Genomic DNA, 26,244 nt, shown 5'->3' with positions numbered 1-26,244 from the left:
AACTTGCCTGATTAAAGACCACATTTCCCAGACTCCCTTGTTGCTATGTGTAGCCAATGACATGTAAGTGGGGGCTAGCTTTAAGGCAGAACTCCTAGGAATACTTCTTAAAGGTAGCTTACTAAATTGGAAGGCACTCCCCATTTTGCCCTTACCCTCTTCCTCCTTTCTAGAATATGTATTGCTGGGGCCATAGCTACCATCTTGGTAACCTTGAGGACAGAAACCACACACTAGGGTGGTGAAGCAGAAAAACACAATGCTGAGGTCTAGGTAACAATGGAATTGCCATACTAGTCCTAGACAGCCTACCCCTGGACTTGTTTAAAGAGAAAAGGCTTCTCTTTTGTTCAGATCATTATTAATTTAGGTCTTGCAGCCAAATCCACTACTAAATGCAATAGTGAAATTCTCTGTAACCATCAAATGTTGTGTTACAAAAACACTGAGATGACAGAATGTTCATGATGTACTGCTGAATAAAATAAGCAGACTATTAAAAGTGTTAGAGTATGATTGTTTAATTTAAAAATACAGGCATACCTCGTCTTATTGCGCATCACAGATGTTGCATTTTTTACAAATTAAAGGCAAGACCCTCCACCTGCAAAAAGATTACAGCTTGCTTTATTGCGAGACTGCTTTACTGAGGCTCTCTGAAACTGAACTCGCAATATCTCCGAGGTATGCCTGTGTGTATATATATTTGCTTATAAATATACTTTAAAACACACTGGAAGTAAATACACTAAAATATTGTTTACAAGCTTTTTAAATCTTTAGATGGTAGCATTACATGTCATTTTAAAATTTCTTTATTCTCTGTTTTTCAGGTTTTCTCTAACAAGTGTGATTATATAAGTATGTACTATTGTTTAAATAAAGGCTGGAAAAATCGTGTAAAACAAAAGCCATTAAAGAATGGAAACCCTCGAAATCTGTGCTGACTTTGTAGCTAATTGAGTAAATCTGAATTAAAATAACAAATAAATGTACACTGCAAAGCTGTACTTCAGGAAATACAGGCTAAAGTGGACTTTCTACATAATATAAGCTAAGTAATTTTATAGCACAAGGAATATATAAGCAATATAAAACAACTCAAATACTCAATACTCGAATATTCAAAGTTGCTACTTTAAAAATCCCTAAACAGTCATACATATATAGAGTACCTTTGTAGCATGCAAGTGTAAGAGCACTTTCTTTGAATTCATTAGAATGAGTGTTGATGCCTGCCCCATGATCTAGAAGAACTCTTGCAACTTCCACATGACCTGCACTGGCTGCTTCCATTAAGGGGGTATGTCCATTTTCATTATGATCTTCTATATTTGCACCTTCATTAAGTAGCACTTTCACAATGTCAACAAATCCTCCAGCACAGGCGTAAGTTAATGCAGTGTTTCCTAACAAAGAACAAAAGAAATACAAAATTATGACAGAATGAATATAATTATGATTATGCTACGCCTCTTACATAAATTACCACATCAAGTTTTTTTTGTTGTATTGGTTAGAAGCATAACCTTAATTTTCTTACTAATCAAAAGATTTCTTAAACAGACCTATTTACATCTCTTCACATTTCCTTAGCTCAAGATTATGTACCATCTTGAAAAATCACTTTCAAAATATTTTTCTCTAAAATATTCTAATATATCAGCCCTGGCTGGTGTGGCTCAGTGGATTAAGCACCGGCTTGCAAACTGAAAGGTTGCCGGTTCAATTCCCAGTCAGGGAACGTGCCTAGGTTGCTTGCCAGGTCCTGAGTTGGAGACATATCAGAGGCGACAAATGGATGTTTCTCCCCCTCTCTTTTCCCCTCCCTTCCCCTCTCTGAAAATAAATAAAAATAAAGTCTTAAAAAAATAAAATATTCTAGTATATCATTTAAAATTACTCCTTTTTCTTTCAACACTGTACAACTTAGAAACACTTAGTTTTCTTTCTGTGTATATTCATTTCTTCACTTTCTGTTACCTCTCCTTTATTTACAGATTTATTCCTAAGACAATTCATTGTTTCAGGTATATTTTCCTTCTGAAACACATCTTCCACCTATATTTATGTGACCTAGTGAGATGGATATAAATTCCCCTCAGCGTAACTCCTTCAAAATAAAAGTTTCTTTAAAAGGTCATTATCTCTTGGCTTGCCAATTATTTCTTTCCTAATTTTGTTTTGAGGATTTTTATGAAAGGGGGTGGGTAGATGGTTTAACCATCTAAGAGAATGACACTAGAGAAGATTGTTTTAAAGGTTCAGTGAGAAAACCATCATTTCAGAACACAATTTGTTCAGTTTCAACCATTTAACCATCTCAGACTTTATGCATATTAATACTACTACAACCAAGACAAAATGGTCAGCAAAATGACCTAATATCTCTTATCGCAAAGTCTTGGTCATTTTAAAAACAAACTATGCTACATTTACTTAATGGCATGGAACACTGATAAGCTTCCACTATTTAAATTTCTTTTTAAACCATTTGGTTGTCTCATTAAATCCAAGGAATCTCACTGCTAAAACTATACCTATAACTCAAGACAGACGACCAAGGCTCTTCCTGTCTATGACTCTGGGAAGCATAAGTAAATAAAAGAGTAGCAGTCCTCACTAGAGTAGCTTTCATATATTATCTTATTAGTGAATGCACTCAGTACACTTGACATGAAAAACCCTATAGGGTAAATACTCTCAGGTTAATCTATAATCGAAAGTCAAAGGAGTTGCATTTAAATGAAATAAAGAAATTATAGGAGCCCTAGGTGGTTCAGTGGACTGAGTGCTGGCCTGCAAACTGAAAGGGCACCGCACTGATTCCCAGTCAGGACACACACCTAGGCTGTGGGCCAGATCCCCAGGTGGGGGCGTGCAAGAGGCAACTGATTAATGTTCCTCTCCTCTCTCTGAAAATAAATAAAATATTTTTTAAAAAAGAAGAAAAAGAAAAAAGTTATAAGAGATACAGTTCATAATTTTGCCTCTTTACACAATGCATAGTGTTGTGGAAAAAAAAAATCACCCCCTACCAAAAAGTTGTCACTCTTACCAAGTAGAATCTAAGTATGTTTTAAAGACTTTTGAAGATATCAAATTAATCTAATTTTTACTCAAAGATTCCAAACAAGGGCTAATATTTTTCTGTAGGTTTACAACTGATTTTCCTTAGGAATCAAATTTTTATCTCTCGGGTTATAATTAATTATATCAATTTATTTTCCTCAAACATTATTTTCTTTTTTTCTTAATTTAATAATTTTTATTGTATTTTTTCCATTACCATTTAGTCCCCTTCACACATCATTTTCTATATACCTGTTGCAGACTGGGAGTTGACATTTGCATCATGAAGAAGTAATAGTTTCACAATATCTAAATAACCTCCACTGGATGCTGCCATAAGTGGAGTTATGTCTCCTTTAGTCCCTCGATCTTCAACATCAGCATGCATAGCAAGCAATACCTTTAAAACACATACACACGGAGAAGTTATCAATTCTTACTATTAACAGTATTTCTAGAGAATATACTGCATATGGGAAGATATCTTTTAGACTGGGAAGTGAGGAAAAATAAAAAATCATCTTTGTGAAAATATGTCAGTGTTCACTGTTCAAAACACCAAGTTTAGATGCTATATTTTACAATATCATTACAGGTTAATCTTTAAGTATGTAATCACATTTGCCATCCTATTATAAAAATGAAACTGCTCTTGTGAAAGAATTTGTGTTATGTTGGGGATTATCTAGTAAGAAAACAGCAAGACTATACTCACAAAATAGAAACTGATAAACACATGGCTATTTACCAACATTGCTCTAACAAAAGAAAAAAATTAAAAGAATTGGGATAATCTGGCAAAATAAAAACAAATCATTTCTTTCTATTATAGCTGTGCATTATTTTCAAAGACAAATTTAAAATACTATTATTGTTTCTGTTTTTATGCATTAGGACTAGTTTTGAGTAAGCAGCATAAAAATGGACCATGCTTAGCTGCATGTACAGGCAACAAATTAATTCTGTGTCAGTTTCTATTTTACCTAAAGACAAAAAGACCTTGGCCTATAATTATAATTTTTTATTAATGATAAAAATAACTTCCATAACTTTAATTGACAGAAACTATTTCTGCTTACTTGTGCTAACTCATAATACCCGGCTGAGCAAGCCAAACACAGCAGGCTTTCTCCTTCTTCTGTGTGTTCATTTACACTTCTGCCTTCATCTAGCAATTTACGAACAGCATTTACATCCCCATCTGAACAAGCTTCTGCCAGACTGCGACTGAAAACAAAATCACCGACAATTAACCAACACAGAAAGACTCAGGGTCCCATGATAATAAATTACATTAAATACAAGTAGTCACACACATACAAATAGGAAGTAAAAAAAAATTGTATGAATATCTTGTTTACTGAGCATCTTGTGTGCAATACTGATTCATGGATGTCATCTAAGCCAGAATAAGTGAGTATGAAATAGCTGTCATTTTTGTCTTTCAAAATGTCCTAAAACACACATTTTCATATTAAATTTTAAATAAAGTTTTTTTTTAAAGCATTAGATGCACAAGTTTTTAAACCATACTATACTAGTGTAATGACTCCCAAAGGCATTTGGCATATAATCCTATGGTTTACAATTTTATTTGGTAACAATAGGTGAAAATCGAAGTAAAAATTTTATTGCAGAATGATTAACAAAATCAGTGAATCTCAAATTTAATGTGCATACAAATTACCCATGCTTCTTATTAAAATGCAGATTCTGATTCAGTAGATCCAAGGTAAGGGTCTAAAATTCTGCATTTCTAATAAGCTCTGAGGTGCTGTTGATTCTGCTAGTACATGGACCATAGTTGAGTAGCAAGCACCTAGATTATTGCATTAGCAACCCATTTAATTTATTATTTTCCCCCAATTCTATTGAGCAATACTTGGTATATAGCACGGTACAAGTTTAAGGTGACTTGACTTACATATATTACGAAGTGACTACAATAAATTTAGTTAACATCTATCATTTCATATAGATACGAAAAGGTGGGGTTTTCTGTGTTGTGACAAGAACTCTTAAGATTAACTCTTAGCAACTTTCAACCGTTTTATTTATTATTATTCAAGCAGTCAGTTGAGAGTTTACTCCTCTGTTAGAAAAAGTAACATGGAAACCAGGTCTTACTCAGTTTGATTTCTCACACTCTATTATAGTACAATACATTCCATGAGGATGCTCAATGAATATGAGTAGAATGTAAGAATAAAAATATAACATCCATTTTTATACTCATATATCATGAATACATTTATATATCAACTTAAAATAGAGGAGGGGGGCAAGTAGGTTTATAGTTGTTCGTATGGAAAAAGACATACAGGTTATGATAATTACAATAGCTTTATTAACTCAAAAGAATGTCACAATGGCACAGTAAACCTTCTTTTGCCCATCCTGTATAATATCCATTTGGCTAAAGTGACCGTATAAGCCCCTCCAAAAGATATATTTAACCAAAATTTGCTACTTCCCCCAAATCCACTCAGGGAAACACATCATATCCAGCAGACGTCATTAAATACATACGTGTCTATCTGTCCTGCACTGTGGCCGTTTTCTGCTTTCATTCGCGTCAGTGCAGCAGCAGCTTCATCCAGCGCACAACTTACGGAGGACGTCAGTCTTCGGAGCACCTCCGGATCCGCAAAAGCTTTACCATCAGCCGTTGACAATTTGCCAATTCCTTCGGTGTGTGTCAATCGATCAAATGTGCAGGGGAAGAAAAGCATAAAAGTGTAAATTGTAATTATATTTCTAAACATTATTAGCTAGCATAAAAATGGCATAGTCTCCACAGCTAAGGCTGACAGGCTATTAGACTGGTGATTTCAATCTTGCCACTAATGTCAAAATGCCAAATAATATTATTTGTCTTCCAAATGTAAATTAATATGATGCTGATTTTAGCAAATAAATTAGATTTTTTTCAAAGTATATCATCACACCATAAGATCTCTAGTAGAATCGTATTTGTCTAAACTGTTTTCAGCAGCAATGAAGGGGATATTCCGTAACATTACAACAAACAATCCGATAGTTTCTTCATTTGGCCAAAGAGCCACTTAGAACCACCTTCTAGGGCCACGTTGTAAATTATAATAAATTCTTATTTTTAATATTTATTATTTGCTTATGATGTGCCAGACAAAAGGGAGAGATAAAGAAATAAGGTACAGTTCCTGTCCTTACAGCACTCGCAGTCAAGTAGTACCTATCAGGTGTCTAAGTTGACAATAAATCACTTTCTCTAGAATCAGTGAGGAGTCAGTGACTGCTGTCACAGAAAATTTTGTTGACAATATCAATGCCTGTTACTACTGAAAATGAGAGAGCAATAGTCAATAAAATTTTGGAAAACAAAAAAAGGGAAAACCTGTCCAGTAAGATATAAAAAGCATCATGATGCTATACAAATTACAACAGTATGACACCTGCACAGAAAAAAGATAATTACATCAAGGATATAGAGGCCAAAACAAGAGATCCTAGAGCATTTGCGAATTCAATATATGGTAAAGGTGACAATCCAAATTAGTAGAGACAGTAGGGTTTATTTCATAAACACTGTTCAGAATTGTCTACCACTTGAAAATTAAGTAAAATCTCTAATTTGCATTCACAAAAATAAATACTAGGTAGACTTAAGATCTAAATTAAAAAAAAAAAAAAAAACCCTGGAAAGTACTATTATACTGTGTAATATTTTTTTAATGCTGAAGGGGGTTGGGGGATGGCTTCCCTAAGCAGGAGACCAAATCCTAAAAGCCATGAAGTAAAAGTAGTAAATATCATATTAATCATTTTTAATTTCATTAAAAATTTCTACATAAAGACACCATAATTAAAGGCAAAGTCAAAACTGGAAAAATTAACACCCAATGAATTTATATCATTATTTATAAACAGCTACCATACGATTTACTGATAATATTAAATAAATGCAAACAATGAAATGGACAAAATCTGACTAAGGTGTGAAGCCCTTTCAAAAACTGTTGATAGGAATGTATACTGGTATAAACTTGGGGGGGAAAATCTTTGACAACAGTTATCAAATTTGAAATGCAGCCCTGTCTGGTGTGGCTCAGTGGATTGAGTGCCTGCCTGCGAACCTAATGGTCGCTGGTTCAATTCCCAGTCAGGGCACATGCCTGAGTTGTGGGCCAGGTCCCTGGGTGGGGGCATGTGAGAGGCAGCCGATTGATATATCTCTCGCACATTGATGTTCCTCTCTAAAAGTAAATATATAAAATCTTTTTTAAAAAATTGAAATGCAAATATCCTCTGAACCAGTGATACCACTTTCTAGGAATTTTTTCCTGTAAAGATACTTATACAAGAAAGATAAATTATAGATATATGTAAATTACAGCATTATTTGTGGTATGGAAAAATTGGAAATAATCTAAATATCCTTCAACAAATTAGTAAAATAAATTATGTTGTTTCCAAGCAACAGATTATCTTACCCCTTAAAAGAATGAAAAAGATCAACATTCATGTTATAGAAAGATGCCCATAATAAATTAACTGAAAAAAAGAAAATTGTATCTTATATAAAATGATCCTACTTCACTTTTAAAAAATTATGTATGTTCAAACATTTACATGTCTGTAACCACCACAAGGGAAATGTTGACACATATATATGTAAACCTTGACAATGGGAAGGCTTTACAGTCTACTTAATACATTTCATATTACTTTAGCTATTTTATACTATGTATTACATTTATGATTTAGAAAAGAGTTTTTAAAAATTCTTAAAATGGCCTCAACTTTTAATTTTTTCTATGAATCTCAAAGAATCTCAAAAAAATATCTTCACCTTAAGTCTTTCAGTTAAAAGTGTCAAGAATCCCACCTTCCTTAAGAAGCCTAGTAATGTCTAATACATTCTCATAATTAAAAATACAAACATATGTCTAAAAATTCCTCTTAACTGTTACAGGTGCAACATAGTGTCCAAAAAGTAAATGAAAGTAATGAAGCACAAAAAGAAACTACTTATTAAGCAAACAAGGCTTAGGAAGGAGCACGTCATCTTAAAATACATCTGACAATTTCTTTGGATAAAATATTATATCCAACAATGTCTGGAGTTTAAATTGTCAAAATATACAAAATTTTAAAATCCAATAGTTTCTGACACCTCATGATAGAAAGTCATGAAATTCAAGGATTTCTCTCTAACAATAAAGATATGAAAAACAAGCAATTCTACGGTATCTTCATGAACCAAAAGTAGAAAAGGGGGAAAGAAAAATGCTTAATGTACCAGAAAAGAGCCAGTCTTGAGTGAGAATCATGAGGTGTCCAAAAAAAAAAAAGAAATTAATCTAAAACCCTTAATCAGAGGTCTGAAGTAGTACTCACAATATGAGTGAAGTGTCGGCCTACACCAAAGGGCAAAGATGTCCTACTACCACTAAAAAAACACTTGGTCTGGAGAAGGAAAGGAAATTAGTCTGGAGTATATTTGAAGAGAAGGGCTTTCTCTCCACATTCCTTTCTGCTCTAAGCAAAATGTAAGGTCTCAAAGCACAGGAAAAAAGAAAAAGAAGGTGGCCATGACACTCCCATTTCAGAAATCGTATACGTCCCTAAATCACAACCAGGAGACTCACAAGAAACCAGACTAAAAGGGAGGGACACCCAATGTAATTACTGATGTGATCTTCATACCTTTTTTCAGTAATTACTAGTCCTGCCCTACACTGAAGTCTACGGCCGGATACTTACATGTTTTGTTCAATTCATTTTTAAGTCTCAATTCCAAAAAGAGACATTAGGTGGACTAAAAACCAGTCTGCTAACAATCATAGCTATGCTTTTTCATAACAGGATAAAGGGAATAACAAGGTGATATCAAGTAAATATATTCCCAACATACTATGTCTTTCCAAGAATAATGTAGAAATACTCATTTTCTTTTAGCTCCAACTTCCCCCCTAGTCATTATTTGATAGAATGGCTATATCACACACTGTAAACATTGTAAACAATGTTACACTTGTTAAACAATTGTTATACTTTCCTTCAAGATGATATTGTTAAGAGGCTGCTATGATTTTTCTAAACACCTATCTTTAATATTATGCTTATTAAAGTACAGTGGACCCTTAAACAACACGGGTTTAAACTGCATGGGTTCACTTACACACAAATTTTTTTTCAATGAACAGTTGACCGTCCATATCCCTGGGGTTTTGGATCCACGGACGTGGAGGGCCAACTGCATGCGCTGTACTATGACATTTTATGTAAGGAACCTGCACATCCATGGATTTGGTATCTCCAAGGGATCCTGGACCAAACCCCACAAACACTGAGAGTTTTGGGGGAGTCAAAAGTAACATGTGGATTTTTTACTGTGTGGGGGTTGGCACCACCCTTAACTTCTCACGTTGTTCTAGAACTGACTGTACTAAGAAGCTGAATGAAATTTTCTATACTTTTAAAAACCTTGAATTTTGTATTTTCTGTATTTTAATAGCTTTAACATGGCCTACGGTATATATTATGCCCCCCTAACAAGTGTCTAGGTACTACTTTTTAAAATAAGCTATAGCCCTGGCTGGTGTGGCTCAGTGGATTGAGCACCAGCCTGCAAACCAGAAAGGGTCACCAGTTTGATTCCCAGTCAGGGGACGTGCCTCGGTTGCTGGCCAAGTCAGGTCCCAGTAAGGGGCACATGAGAGGCAACTGCACATTGATATTTCTCTCCCTCTTTCTCCCTCCCTTCCCCTCTGTCTAAAACAAATAAATAAAATTGTAAAAAACTTAAAAAAATAAAAAGTACAATAAAATAAGCTGTAAATTCTTCCAGATTAAATCCTTAGGTGTGTGTAATGTGCACATACATTTATATTAAATAAGTAAATTTTTAAAAAACTGTCATACAAAGTGAACATCTCAAAAGCAATATGCAAGTATCAGAAAAGGTTAGCTTCCTTGCTAAAATACAATTTTAGGAGATAAAAGGTCTTCATTACAGCGTAATGGAAACTTTGTGAAGCAAATAATGAGCAAGTTATAAAATAAAGTAGTGATAAGTACATATTACTTTGAGAAAGCACGCTTATCACACATTTTTATTTTCTGCTACTTCACAACAAGTTGACATAGTCTGGTATATCTGACTAGAGCTGGTCCAATTTTGCATTCAATTTTTATTTAAAGTCTTCTAAGTAAAAAATAGCAATCTATAATAAGATACATACGCATAAAGTGAAGAAATAAATAATCATGAATTCCCTGTATCAGTTAACAGACTGATGATTTGATGAACTAAGTTTCTTTCACATTTTTATTTTATAATGTCGTAAGTTTTCCTTGATAATTAGCTTATTATGTAATACCTTAAAAACATTAATGTGGAGCCCAGAAATCACTCACAGAAAACTTCCAAGCAACAATTTTTAAAATATAAAATATGAACATTTGCTTTAGGAAAAAATTAGAAATTTTTAGAGATTTCAAATGCCATAAAATGTTATAAAATTTGGGGGTAATCTTGTATAACTTTGTATAACAATCTAACCTTTTAAAGAGATGAAAAAGATAAAACAAAAAAATAATGTACCTGCTGCCTCTAGCAATGCTTCTAGTCGTGCCTGTGTCTCTGGATCCACAGTGCGTAAGTCTGCTCCTTCTGCAGTACTTGATAAGAATATCTCTGATGTTGTTTTAAGCACTGGGTTATCCAGATCTTCTTGGTCCAAAATAAATGATTCAACCTGTTTATGAATTAAAGATGCAATATCCATGAAACTGATCTCATTGTGAGAATAACTGCATTTAAGGTACTATGACTTCTGATTTGGAATTTAAGTATAACTAGAAAAATTACTGTAGAACTATGGGGCAATAGGAAGGGACTTTGAGGGAGCCTCCCAACCAGCTGCTTATCTTTAGATCTGACTAGAGGTATAACATAGACACATCAAATTCAAGTTTCCTAGACAGAACTGTATCTTCTGTGCCTAACATAGAGCCTGAAAAGCAGCATTTTTTTCAATGAAACAAGTATATAAACATAGCCCCCAAGATGATGTATACAGGACTACATAGTAAAAAGACTAGATAGCACAGATAAGTCATTCAGGCACAGTTTTCCCTTGCTTCTAATTAATTTATTCAATTCTAATTCTTAAAACAAAACAAAGCATTTAATCCACTGTCAAATATCTGGAGTCCTATAGACAAGAAAGCTCCATGAGATTAGGAACCATACCTGTTTGTTCACTGCTCTATCCTCTGGGCCTAAAAATACCTTGCAAATAGTAGGTATTCAATACATATTCGCTGAAATGAATAAATGGTATAAACAAAATCAAATTATGAAAACAAATACAACCTTCTAATTTCAAATCAAGTTAATTCGAAGTAAATTTTCTTAAATAAAATATGCACAACTCTTCTAGAAAGCAATTTGGAAATGTGTGTCAGAATGCTTTAAACAGCTCATGCCCTCTGTCCCAGTAATTCCATTTTAAGGAATCCATCCTTAAAACAATTTATCTGAAAGCCAAACAAACTTATGCAAGGATGTTTACTACAGCATTAACTAAAATTCCAAAATTCAGAGGAAAAAACTACAATAGGGAATTTGAAAAACACATTCTGTACATTCATATATTATGCAGTCATTATGCACTGTTTTTAAACCACCTTGAATGGCATGAGAAAGCATTCACAAAACTAAGTGAAAACCACCTGATGCAAAATAGTATGGTCTTTATTTTGCTAAAAGTATATATGCACATGTAAGTAAACATGAACATGGGTACTCACATATATAGTCATGAGTACATATTTATATAACTATATATGTCTATAATATATAAATACGTATACCAGGGGGAGTTAACATTTTTTTGTAGATAGAAAACAGCAATAGAAAAGTTAAGTACTTCTTGAAAGTCACACAGCTAATAAATGGCAAAGCTAAGTTTCAGACCCAGGCCATTAAGCTACAGAATCTGTGCTCTTTAAACACTAGGCAATACTACTTCACAAATTTATAAACAAAGGACCACACCATTTGGACTAGATTATTTTGCATATTTAGCTAGTTGGTCATCAGCTTTCAAAATGAACACCAAGTAAAGATCTTAATAAAGATAGTAAAGTTAAAATGATTTAGATGTAACTTATTATCTAGTATACCATAATTTTACGAAACAAATCTTTAACCTCAGATCTAATAACATTGAGCCATGTACTATGTATTATATGTACTCAGTACAATGCAACATAGCTTCTTTATCATGTAATTAGAAAGACGGCATTCTAGATCCATGCCTGTGGATAAATGCAGATTAGTTGTCAAAAGATAGTGAAAGGTAACTGTACAACAGAGCTTGTTCCAAGTCCATGACAGTCGGTATTTGCAGGTACAACTGTACCTGCCAGTTGTGAGGATAGATGAAACCATCATTCCAAATTCTGGGATTTTTTTTACTGAAGATGGTGTTTAGGTGTTAACATTTCTATTTTATAAAAAGCACTGGTCTGATGTGTATTATACATTATTATAAAGACAAATACAAATTACATGTATTATTAGTATTTTTAAAATCCAAGTTAAGGATTTCTAATTCTCTCCCATTTGTTCCATCAACATTTACTGAAGTCCTGTTTTGTACAAATCACTATGAGAGCACAAAAATGTGGTAGGAGAAATAAATCAAAGACTCCAACAACTATTACAGAAGACCTAAAGAAAAATAAATGGTACAACTATATATATTAGTGGAAAGTTACTTCTAGCCTCAGTATCTAAGAAGCTGCACAAGTAGTATTTGAGCTAGGCTTTTAAGGATGCATAGAATTTCAATAGATGGTCAGACAAAGCAGTAGAGGTGGAAGGGAATAAAATTAAAAATAGGCCTGAAGATGCATTTGGAAAATGATGAATGGTCCACTCTCCAAAAACATAAGATCCCCTTCATACATTGCTAGTGGGAACATAAATGTTACCACCACCGTGGGGAACAGTTTGACAGTTCTTCAAATATTAAACACAGAAATACCATATAATACAGCAATTTCACTTCTATGCATATATATGAGGATTAAAAATGTATGTACATGTTCACACAGAAACTTGCACATAGAAGTTCATAGATGAATCATGCATAACAGGCAAAAAATGGAAACCTAAATGTCCATCAACTGGTAAGTGGGTAAACAAAATGGGGTGTATCCATACAATGGAATATTACTCGGCCATGAAAAGGAACAGGGCAGACACATGCCAGAATAAAAAGTTATATGAAAGGTCCAGCATAGACAAACCCAGAGAGACAGAAAGCAGATTCGTAGTTGCCTGAAGAGTCAGGGAGGGAGGAATGAGTGTGACTGGTAACAGGTCTGAGGTTTCTTTCTGGAATGATGAAAATGTCTGGAATTAGATAGTGGTGAATGCTGCATAACCTTGTAAATGTACTAAAAACCACTGAACTGTATACTTTAAAATGTTAAATTTTATGGTATGTGAATTGTATTTCAATTTTTAAAAAAACTATAAGGTACTTAGGGAACTATGGCTTAAGGCTAGAAAGAACAACTCGGGGTAGATTGAGAAAGACCGTGTAAAAGGTAGTAGACTGCTCACGACCTACCTGGTCGCCACCAGCAGGACAGAGAGCACATTCCTAAGTACTCAGGAACAATCAAGTTCAGAAGAAAACACAAAACAGATATGTGCCCCTTGGTTTCAGAGGGCTTATAACCTCTTTGAAAATTACAATTCATAAGACCACTCACTGAGTTTAATTCTCCAATGTCAGAGTGCCTATAAATCCATTTCAATCAGACCACAAGGCATAATGGAATAAATATCGCAACTAGAGATCAGGAGAATTAGTTTCAAGTGCTGGTTCCACCAGGCATATCACTCAACCTTTCTGACATTCCATTTCTTCCTCAATAAACAAAGACAATACCTGCCTTACCTACCTCACAGTGCTATTGGAAAAAATGAAATAAGGTAAAAAGAAAAACACTTTGAAGATAATAAAACACTCCAAAAGTGTAATTTTTAGAATACAATTCTGTGTAATCACAACTCTTCATCTGTCCCTCACCACGGTGTTCATCTTTTATGCCTTTTCAAACTGGAAGAATAATACTCACTGAGAATCTAGCATGATGCTTTTTAAATCAACATTCACTTGAATTTTTTTAATTTTATTTTTTCTACTTTTATTGAGATACCAGACATTAACACTGTATAAATTTAAGGTATACAACATAATGACTTTATGTTATGTATATATTGCAAAGTGATTACCAAAGTATGTTTAGCTAATGTCCATTACCTCACACAGTTACAATTTTTTTCTTGTGATGATCGTTTAAATTTTCAAATGTAGTTTTAGTCATTCTATATTTAAGTTCTGATCCACAAGATAAAAAAAATTTAAATATCCACACACTTGTGGGAAAAACCTTAAGTTTCTAGGATGTGGTCATATACAACAAAACACATAAATGATTTAAATACACTAATGTCAATCAGATGTGCCAAAAAGCACTCAATTCTATCATTTATTTTGTCCTTTTTCCTCTAAAATTTTAAAAGCCTGATTCAATGTGGAATCAATAAAAAAAATACATACAGTTATGCCTATTACTTTGCGAACATTTGAGGATTGCTTTTGGCAGTTCATAAATACCTTACTGATAAACCCACTGAAACATACTCTTGCAATTCAGACTGCATTATCTAAAAATATATCTGGTTGGCCAAAATAGAAACCATTTATAACTACATGAAAATATTAAATAAGATCAATTCTGTACATTTAATGAAGGCTTGGAGATATAGTACCAAAAAGTCTTTATAATGGATAATTCCAAATGAATGACATATCTAATGAAATTAGTCTTGATTATGCAAAGGAATATAAAAAGGCCTCATAGTTTCTTACATTTAGCTGAAGGATCACAGAAACTGTCCTTACTGCCCGATGATACAGTTACATAGCTCATCTCTATCCAGCAGTTTCATTCAGCAGCAGACATAAAACCTTCACCTAGATTGGTAGTTTTTGCTAATGGCAGAAAAGTTCATTTCAAGTCTTAAACAATGCAGATTTTCTTCTACCTTTGACTAGGTAGAAAAATAAAAGGTGAAGGAAATAGGACAAGACAGAATCTGGCCCATAAAAAACAAACAAGAAAAACCCTGTTTTTCTTATAGGCAATCTCTTCTAAAATGCTTAAGGCAAAAACTTTGTCTCCCTTTTCAAAAGTTTTTCTTTTTAATTCCCCCTCTAAAAAAGTAAGTGTGGTTTTCACTTCAACTAGAATTTAAATAAAGGGGTGGAGGAAAACAGGAAAAAGCATTTTGTCCTATTTTTTTAATATCCCACTTGACATTTCAGAAATGAACCACTGGATGGCAACAGTTACTAGGGAGATTAACCACAGAATCAGCTATTACCACCTTAAAAAAAAAATGTCACCCTGGCCAAAATCTAGTCAGAAAAATCATTTATCAATCCAGTTATGATTTGGCCAAAACATGTTTCCACTAAAGAACCAATTTATATAAAGTGTGAGTAAGCAGTGCTATACTTAAAATTTTCAATAATATTAATATGTTTTAAGTCATGTAACACTAAAAATCTCACCTCTATATTTGTCAATAACCAACTGTTACCTTCTCTAGGATGATATTTTTGTAATAGCAATTGCTAGTTGAAAGAAAAAAAAGAACTTAGTAAAAATGAACACTCTTATCATAAAACATGCACATTATATTACTTATTTGTTTATATATTCTCTAGTCATGTGGTTGTATTATGCAACAAGCATGATACAGAATACCACCAAGTTCTCGAACATAAATAGAAAATACATTGTTTTAGATAGAATGGCTTTGAAAAGACAAATGGATTGTGAAAATTTTATTTTTAACCTGTTGTTCTGTATTTTATGTTAGGGACTAAAATATTAGTAGTCACAAATTTTGTTTCTGTTAACTTTAAGAATAATCGTCACTCCCATGAAATCCACCTGAAGCTATGAAAAAGCTTAAAGGAAGGCTAAATCTTTATTTTACACTACCTCTCCTCACAAACCTTCAAAAATGAAGCTCCCTTAAGAAATTCAGATTCGATAAAAATACACTAAATGAAACATTTTAAACTTTTAAAATACACATTTTTAAAAATGTACTTGCTATTCCTCCTCTTCTCTCTTATGCAATATATAGGATAGATCGACGTGTCTTGCCTTTCCCCACCTAAATTAAGCCCTCTACTTCTAAGTCAGAATCATCATTTACACCAATTTTAGAATGCAGATGGCTTACTATTGATTTCTAGTTGGAGAAGCCAAAAAGGATGGGTCAGTGTTCCAAGACATAATTACTGAAGGACACAATAATTCCATTTTACAAAAAAAATTCAGTACTCCCAAAGTTTCAACAGTAGCATCTACCACAAACATGCTCCAAGAACTACTCAAAGGGAGAAAGTGACACAGTTGCAATTCAGGACCAAATCATGATAAATTTAGGAATGAGTTTTGCTGATACAGCAAGGCCCAATATAATCAGCAACACCCTGAAACACTGGAATAAAAAGGCTGTATTCCTTAACATAAAAACTTCTCAAATTTCTTTCTACAAGGAAAACTGTATTCCCAATTCCAGACCCACAACAATCCTCTTTTCACAAAGCATAAATGGTATTTTGTGATTTCTTTAACTTCGTACAGCACAAGAGAGAATCATCATGCTTTTCCTAATTCTAAGTTAAAACTGGAGAAAATTAACACCACTTTGCTCAACTACGAAAACTTCATTCCTAAACTATAGTTTTAGCATAAAATCTATTATCTTTGAAGTCTCTAAAGATGGGAGAGAGGAAGGTCTTTTAAAAAATAATAACTACCATTAAGTACTTAAAAAAATACGTCACCATTAATAAAATGCATCATATGTATAAACATGTTCCATATGTTATTCCATTCAATCATCTTAGCTATTCAATGAAGTCAATTAACTGATTTTCATTTTAAATAACCTACTCAGAAAAGGTAAGTGGCTTGCCCAAGATCACATAATATGCAGGGATCTGAAGCGATGTATTTCGGACTCCAAAGCTCATGCCCTTTCTTTCGCACATAAAACTGTCTTAAGTGAATCTCCTAAACAATGGAGCATAACTAAAATACAAGGCAATATAGTAAGCAGAGAATCTACGGGTATTGCAAAGTCAGTTTAATAGTAATAGTGATGTCAGGAAAAAACTTCTTTACATTAAATTAAATTGAATGTGATAGATTATCAAGCCCACTAACTCCTCTCTGCCCAGAGTTCTTAAACAGATGAATCATGTTTTCACTTAGTAATTTCTGGCATTACTTCTAAGCAGCGCACATATAACAAAATTTATGCCACAATAAGTTTCTAAAAAAAGAAGACTGCTTACATATTCATTAGAAAAGCCACAGGAATGAAGTAGCTGGCAATTAAGGACAAGAAAATCTTACTGTTGAAGGAAGAAATGTTACTCTATATTTTTCCTATCATAATAAAGGGGTAAGGTTGAAGTTAGAAAGAAGTTCTGTCTTCTGCTCATTATCCTAAATAGAAAATAAACATTGAACACTCCAAAGGAATACTCAATTTTAATAAGTTAGAAGAGCTCAAACACCCATAAACCTCCAATTAATACCAATAAGGGGAGGACAGCATAATGACTAAGAGCAAGTACTCATAGAATAGCAACCCACACAGCTCACAGTGTGATCTTAGCTGACTGGATTTACCTCTCTTAGCCTCATTTTCCTCAGCTATAAAGTAAGGGTAGCAGTAACTTTATCACAGAGTTATTGGTGATTAAGCAAGGCGATATATCTAAACTTGCACAATAGTGTTTAACACATGGTGACTGCTTAACAAATATTGTTATTATTACTGTTAATATTACCACAAATACTACAATTAAGGTCAGTTTGCCTTAGGACCTTATCTTCCTATACTCTTACTCTCTACTCCACAAAAATAATATAGAATCCATTATATTTGTCTTAGATTAACAAGTAACCTGAGCATATTAAGCACTACGCATACACTCACTCAACATTTATTAAGCATCTACTATGTGCCAGACATTCTAGTATATACTGGAAACACAAAAATAAATAAGACATGATTCCTGCTCATTAAAACAGATAAATAAATGCAGTAACGTATTACAGACTTCGTAACAGGTATACACCTAACATGGGAACACAGAGGAAGGAATGGTCAATCCCAGCTGGGGTAGTAACGAAGGAAATGGGTTAGAGGTGATGACTCTGAAACAAGAAGGTACACACCAGGATGGGGAAGAGGGCCAACAGTGACGGCAGCAGTGTGCACAGTAGTAGTTATAAAGATCAGCTTTATGGGCCGAGACACCTGGACTGAAATCCTGGCTCCATCATTACTAGATGCACAACTTCCTTTATGTTACCCAATGTCTCTAAGCTTCAGTTGCCTTACCTGTATATTGGGAATAATATCACTTTCTTCACATGGTGGTTGTAAAATTTATTTGAGAATATGTAAGCATTTAGCCCAGTGGACAATAAGCACTCAGCATATAGTAACTACTATTGTGATTTTAGAAACGAAAGCAGTGGAAATGAATATACCAGGGCACATAATAGCTTGACAGGTTCCGAGAACTACAGGTGGAATATAAAAAGCAAATAAAGTAGGGTACAGCAAGGGTAGAGCTGGGAAAATAGACAGGAGCAAAATCCTAAATAACCTTGGAGGCTATACTGAGGAATTTGGATTTACCCTTTATCTAAGGAATGGGAAGGCTTTTTGCCAAAGGCGTGACATGATAGAACTGGCACTAGAGAATTTACTCTGATAACATGATAGAGGAAGAATTAGAGACGGTTTAATCTTGGAGGTAGATAGAGCCAAGGATTACTGTAGTAAGTCCAGGTGAAAGATGATGGTTTGATTTACAGCAGGAGCAGTGAGAATACGGCCAAAGGGACATGTAAACAAGGTGTTAAGAACAAACCTACAGCACTTAGAGCCTGCTTAGATGTGCGTGGTGAGAAGAAACAGCAGATGTGAGCGCCCAGGTTTCTGAAGACAGCGACTAGCTTCAGGGCAGTATGATTTACAGAGGTCAGGGGGAAAAAGATACGGGTGGAGGGGGAAATGGTAAGTTCAGTTTCAGAACGGGTGAGCCTGAGATGTTTGGGGAATATATACACATTAGGCAGTTGGAAGGCCTGTTAGCAGACCACTAAAAGAAGTGAGACAGGGAAGCAATATGGATAGCGAAGAGAAGACTGCTGAGAGTGAATGGCAAATGCCAAAGGTCCTGAACCCGGACATGCTTGGAGTTTATTGAACGTAATGAAGCAGCTGTGGCTTTGCTCAAATATGAGCACAAGACAATCTTATGTTGATGGACTTTGTAGCCTTTCATGTTGTAAAATCACAGCCCCTTTAAACCTTCCACTTAAACCCCATCAAACTACTGAAGACACCCAAACATCAAACTTCACAGCAATCATCCAATTAACACAGGTCAGTGATCCATCCTTAGTTCAGGATCTTGCACAGTCACAAGACCATGAGAAAATTAAGTGAGGTGATGCAGTTAAAGTGCATAATGCCCAGAGCAAACACTCCGATACAATTTGTTAATGTCTAAAAGGAGTTTAGAAAGGGTAAATATATTTTGAATAAATAACTTACTTTGTTTTCACATCCTCTGAAATGTCTAGTTCCGGAAGAGACTGATGTCTTTAATGAACAGGACCTCATTTTTTCATCCTTGTAATTCCAAAGCCTGGCACAAAACTTAACAAATAGCAGGCTTTAGATGTATTATTGTGTAATAAATAAATCTATTCTACGATATCAATCAGAGTTTTCAAACAGACTGCCAATGCACCTAACTCTGAAAGATGTAATTTTATTATGCAAGATGTGGGTCCATGAAGAAAAAGCCCTATCCCAAACTAAACTCTGATTTTCTTCTGTACAGAATGAGTGAATAGTAATTGTAACAGATTTGCAACAAGGAAATTATACACAATCGTACTGTATGATCATACTATTTGATACTGTATTACCATATTATTCTAAATTTTGTTAGGGGGTAGCTATAGGCCAAATCCATGTACCTGATTTAAGTAGTCTTAAAAAAATAATCTCTTCAAATTAAAATAAAATAAACTTTCCTTTGTTAACCTCTCAGTCAAGTCCTAAGTAAAACAGACACAAAAATATTGTACAGACTCTTACTGTTCAGAGAATTAAAGTAACCAGTAGTTTAACATAATTGGAACCATCTGAGCAGGGACATCCAAGAATTGCTTTTGCAGCTTAATCACATAGGTGATAATACTGGCTTGGGTGTCAAGTAAATCATATGCTACTTAAATATCAAATTCACACCTCTTAAGCAGTTATTAGAAGACACCAGAGGCAAAAACTCTAATTGCTATGTTTTATGTTATTCCACTTATCCATTTGTTTATTCTGGAAAAACAAATTCTGTCCATACTCTTCTTGCAGACCATATTCCAATCAGACCCACTCTAACTACAACGACCCAAGCCAACCATCTCCTCCCACTGCAGTTCGTCCCCTCTCATTTCTCCAGACTTTGTTAGGGAAAAGATGGATTTTCTCACACACACACACACACACACACACACACACACACACACACACACACACACACACACACCAATGACCACTTGCTCTTCTGGCAGCATAGCAAACACAATTTAAATCACACGAGTTCCCTCCCTCCCATCCACCCTCAAAATATACAAGAGGAACAGAAACTTCAAGAGCTAGAGTATTATGAGAAATGGGGAGAGGATCTTTTGTGTGTGACCACACAAAAATTCTTCAGCATATTAAATACCCCCCATTAAACCTCTCCTGAAGACCAAATCAGAGAACAAGAACAATCCAATAATCCAGAATATCAAAACAACCTTGAAAAAGAACAAAGTTGGAAGACGTATACTTCCCAAATTCAAAACTTACTAAGAAAGTTATAGTATCAAAACAGTATGAAGCTGGCATAAGAAGACATGTAAATTAATGGAACAGAATAGAAATAAACCCTCACATTTACAGTCAGTTCTCCAAACCTCCAAGACAATTCAATGGAGAAAAAAATAGTCTTTTCTCCCTGGCCAGTGAAATGTTGCCAGTTTGATTCCCAGTCAAAGCACATGCCTGGGTTGCAGGTTGGGTCCCTGGTCACTGGGGGTGCATGGGAGGGCAACCATTGATGATTCCCCCTCATATTGATGTTTCTCTCTCTCCTTCCCCCCTCCTTCCCCTCTCTCTGAAATAAATAAAATCTGTAAAAAAAACAAATGGTATTCGGAACAACTGGATATCCACATTCAAAAGAATAAAGTTAAACTTCTACCTCACATCTTATATAAAAATTAACTCAAAATGAATCAAAAGACCTAAGGGTAAAAGCTAAAACTATAAAACTCTTAGAAGAAAACAGGCATAAATATTTGATTTTGGATTACACAATAGTTTCTTAGACATGACACCAAAGCATACGCAACAACAAAAATTAGATAAATATAAAAATAGGGTTTTACCAAAATTTAAAAGTGTTAATAACACAATCAAGAAAGTGAAAAGAGCCCTGGCTGGTGTAGCTCAGTGGACTGAGCACAGGCCTGTGAACCAAAGGGTCACTGGTTCAATTCCCAGCAGGGCACATGCCTGGGTTGCAGGCCAGGTCCCCAGTAGGGGGCGCACAAGAGGCAACCACACAATGATGTTTCTCTCCCTCTCTTTCTCCTTCCCTTCCCCCCTCTCTAAAAATAAATTAATAAAATCTTAAAAAAAAAAAGGAAAGTGAAAAGACAACCTACAGAATGGGAGAAAATATTTTGCAAATCACACACCTAAGGGACTAGTATCCAGATTAGATATCCTTTTCTACAAAAAAAAAAAAAAAAAAAAAAAATTCAACAACAGAAAGACATATAACCCTAGCAAGACATGGGGAAAATGTTTGAATAGACATTTCACCAAAGATATACAAATGGCCAACAGACACATGAGAAGATACTCAACTTTATTAGTCAATAAGGAAATGCAAATCGAAACCACAATGAGATATCACTCCATATCCACCAAGATGGCTATAGTTAAAAAAAAAGATTAACAAGAATGTAGAGAAATTGGGACACTCATACATTGCTCATAGAATATAAAATGTTGCAGTGCTGTAGAAAACACCTTGGTAGTTTCTCAGAAAGTTAAACATAGAGTTATCATATTACCAAGCAATTCCAGTCCTACCTGTGTGTGTGTATATATACACAGGGAAATGAAAAGATATGTTTGTGCAAAACCTGTACACAAATATTCATGGCATCATTATTCATAATAGCCAAAGTGTGGAAATAACCTAAATGTTATCAAACAAAAATCAATCAACAAAATGTGGTATATTTACAAAATGGAGTATTATTCCAATGATACAACATGTAGAAACCTTGAAAACAATATGCTAAGTGAAAGAAGCAAGGCACAAGACTACATATTGTCATACTGTATGATTCTATTTATATAAAAATGCCCAGAGGAGGCAAATCCAGAGAGAAAGTAGGTAAGTGATTACCAGGGGCTGCAGAGACGGGGGAATGGGAAATGACTGCTTATGGGTGTGAGGTTTTGTTTGAGGGTGATAAAAATGTTTTAAAATAGACAGTGGAGCCCTGACCAGTGTGGCTCAGTTGGTTGGGTTGGTCACGCCATCGAGCAAAAGACTGCTGGTTCAATTCCCGGTGGGGGCACATGGTTGGGCTGTAGGTATGGTCCCCAGTCAGGGTGTGTGAGAGAGGCAGCCCATCAATGTTTCTCTCTCACATTGATGTTTCTCTCCCTCTATAAATAAATAAACAAATAAACAAATATGATGGTTGATCAAATTTGTGAATCTATTAAAAACCACTGAATTATACACTTTAAAGAGTTATATTTATATTTTTAAAACTTTGAAAATTTGCATTTGAAAATTACTTCAGAAATGTGTTACATTTCTTATTTTGAAAAATATACTGTAATTATGTAAGAAAATGTTTTTGTTGTTAGGGATGTACATTGAAGGATTTAAGGGTAAAGAGGCACAATATAGGCAACCTACTTCCAAATGGTTCTAAAAATAAATTATTTTTTGTTTATGGAGAGAAAGAAAATGGGTCAAAATGAACATAATTGGCAAATCTAGGCAAAGGGGTATATGGGAGGAGTTCCTTGTACTATTCTTGCAACTTTCCCGCAAGTTTGAAATTGTATCAAAATTAAAAGTAACAAAAAAGAGAATGTATCCATGCCCCTTTTGGGATATGCTCTTTGATGATAGTTTGTTTCACATTACTAAATTTAGCAACTGTAACTTTTTTTAAATCCTCGACCAAGTATATCCTGCTACTGATTTTTTAGAGAGAAAGGAAGGGAGAGAGAAGGAGAGGGAGAAATAAAAGGAGAGGCACAGGGACCCTCTGGTGCATGGGACGACTCTCCAACCAACTGAGCCACCTGGCCAGGGCAACAATTATACAAGTTTTAAAAGACAAAAATAAAATGTAGAGACTTAGCAGCAAATAAGGAAACATAGACAGGAAAAAATCAATTAGAAACTGATAAGAGCTGAAAGTCCTTTCAAAGTAAACCACTCAAAAGTATCAACTGACATGGCCAGAACTTTACTTCTAACTAAGATGTCATAAAAGGCCTATTGAAAACTCTTTAAATTCTACATCATTAAAGAAAACACTGTAAGTTCATTTATCAAGGTTTAATACCATATTGAGATGACTGTTCCAAAACTCATCTCTAATCATACAAAGGATAAAGAATATTCTTCCTAGCATTTAATCAATATATGAAGCATCATAATCAATCACAAATAGTCAATATGAGGACAAATCAACAACAACAAAAAAATAAGGGTTATACTACAGAAACATCTACTCAGAGCATAGTATTCCATGCTAACTGGGTTCAATGGCTTCAAGTGAGACATCAGTAAATGCTCAGCTCTCCGTGTTACAGGTGCTTTTTAATGTTTTGTCATTTTCACTTGTTAATATCTATTGTGATGAAATAATTACATAAGGTTTGTATTAAAACTTGTTCTCACCCATAGCAATTACAGATTCAAAGCAGTCCCTGATTATCAAAAGCCCAACAGCATTTTTTTGCAGAAAGAGAAAGACCCATCCTAAAATTTATATGGAATGTCACAGGACCCTGAACAGCCAAAACAATCTTGGGGAAAAAAAGAACAAAGTTGGAGGACTAACTCTTTCTGATTTCAAAACTTACTAAAAAAGCTACAGTAATCAAAACAGTGTGGTACTGGCATAAAGAAAGACATATGGACAAATGAAAGAGAACAGAAATCAACCCTCCCACACATGGTCAATTGATTTTCAACAAGGATGCCAAGAGCATTCAATGGCAGAAAAGATAGTCTTTTCAATGAATGAATGGTGCTGGAAAACTAAATATCCACATGCACAAGAATAAAGTTGGACTCTCAACTTACATCATACACAAAAATTAACTCAAAATGGATCAAAGAGCTAAATAGGAGCTAAAACTATAAAATTCTTAGAAGAATACATTGGGGAAAAATCTTCATTGGATTTGGCAATGACTTCATGGATATGACACCAAAAGTACAAACAATAAAAGAAAAAAATAGGCAAATTGGACTTGAAAATTTAAAATGTAAGCATGGAAGGACACTTTCAAGAATGAAAAGGCAACCCATGGGATGGGAGAAAATATGTACAAATTATATATCTGATAAGGGATTAATATCCAGAATATATAAAGAACTCCTATAATTAAACAGTGAAAACACAGTCCAATTAAAAATAGGCAAAGAATTTGAATAGACATTTCTCCAAAGAAGTCATACAATGGCCAATAGGCACATGAAAAGATGCTCAATATCACTAATCACTAGGGAAATTCCAATCCAAACCCCAATGAGATAACACTTCATACCCATTAGGATGACTATTATTTAAAACAAAACAGAAATAACAAGTATTGGCTAGACTGTGGAGAAACTGGAACACTTGTGCATTGCTGGTGGGAAAGTATAGCCGCTATAAAAAAACAGTATGGTCATTCCTAAAAAAATAAAAAATAGCATTACAGTATCAATCCCACTTCTGGATATATACCTAAGGAATTGAAAGCAGGGACTCGAACAGATTATTTGTACACCCATGTTCAGAGTAGCATATTCACATTAGTCAAAAGGTAGAAGCAATCCAAACATCCACTAATGGATAAATGGACAAAAAATACACACACACACACACACACACACACACACACACGAAGTGGAATAGTATTCAGCCTCTAAAAGGAATGAAATTCTGATACGTGCTCCAAGTATGCACCTTGAAGACATTATACTAAGTGAAATAAGCCAGTCACAAAAATAGAAATACTGTATTATTTCACTCATTTGATGTACCTAGAGTAGTCAAATTCATAGAGGAAAAAAAGTAGGGACTGTGGTTGCTAGGGGCTGGGGAAGGGAAGCTGGGGCATTCCTGCTTAATGAGCGCAGAGTTTCCACTTGGGAAGATGAAAAAGTTCTGGAGATGTCTGGCAGTGAGGGTTACACAACAACGTCAACGTACTTGATGCCACCGAACTTACACTTTCAAATGGTAAATTATATAACGCAACGTATAAAAATTAAAAAATGGTTAAAATGGTAATTTTTATGACATACAAACAGTTGTTCTCAATCTAACTGTCCTCACTACAAACTGTTAAACACATCAAACTTACCTTGGCAACTTAATAAACTGTTCTCATGCTCAATTTTTTAGTTCTGAGGGCTAATCCCTGGTGTACACTTGGCCCTTCTCTTTTCAAAATTGCACACTAATGCAGGTGAATCAAACCACTTAGATACAGTGGGGTATCTACTTTTTAAAAAAAACACCCTTTCTACTGCTGAAAACAGCATCCATTAAGGAAAAAACAAAGAACTGAAGTGTGTGTAGTGGAGAAAGAACAAAATGTGCTCTTTCACAGAACAGTTGCTCAATTTCAGCCTAGCAAATAAAAAGGAGTTATATACAACTTTACTTTCT

The 26,244-nt window shown here is 34.5% G+C and overlaps 1 protein-coding gene across 4 annotated transcripts in view; it reads right to left on the bottom strand.

Moving 5' to 3' along the window:
• The window catches only part of ANKHD1 (ankyrin repeat and KH domain containing 1), a 103,013-nt gene that overhangs the window by 70,368 nt on the left and 6,401 nt on the right, over window positions 1-26,244 (bottom strand). For all 4 annotated transcript variants that reach the window (XM_024575037.4, XM_024575034.4, XM_045183835.3 and 1 more), the window contains exons 2-6: window positions 10,661-10,814; window positions 5,602-5,758; window positions 4,152-4,299; window positions 3,325-3,472; window positions 1,176-1,409 (exon numbers count right to left, since the gene is read on the bottom strand). In XM_024575037.4, the coding sequence (XP_024430805.1) occupies window positions 1,176-1,409; window positions 3,325-3,472; window positions 4,152-4,299; window positions 5,602-5,758; window positions 10,661-10,814 (841 nt within the window). The remainder of the gene's footprint in view (window positions 1-1,175; window positions 1,410-3,324; window positions 3,473-4,151; window positions 4,300-5,601; window positions 5,759-10,660; window positions 10,815-26,244) is intronic.

The sequence above is a fragment of the Desmodus rotundus genome, chromosome 10 (assembly GCF_022682495.2).
Source record: "Desmodus rotundus isolate HL8 chromosome 10, HLdesRot8A.1, whole genome shotgun sequence".
Classification (NCBI taxonomy): domain Eukaryota; kingdom Metazoa; phylum Chordata; class Mammalia; order Chiroptera; family Phyllostomidae; genus Desmodus; species Desmodus rotundus.
Note: the sequence above shows the minus strand (reverse complement) of the source record. Positions and strands in the feature narration are given on the sequence as shown.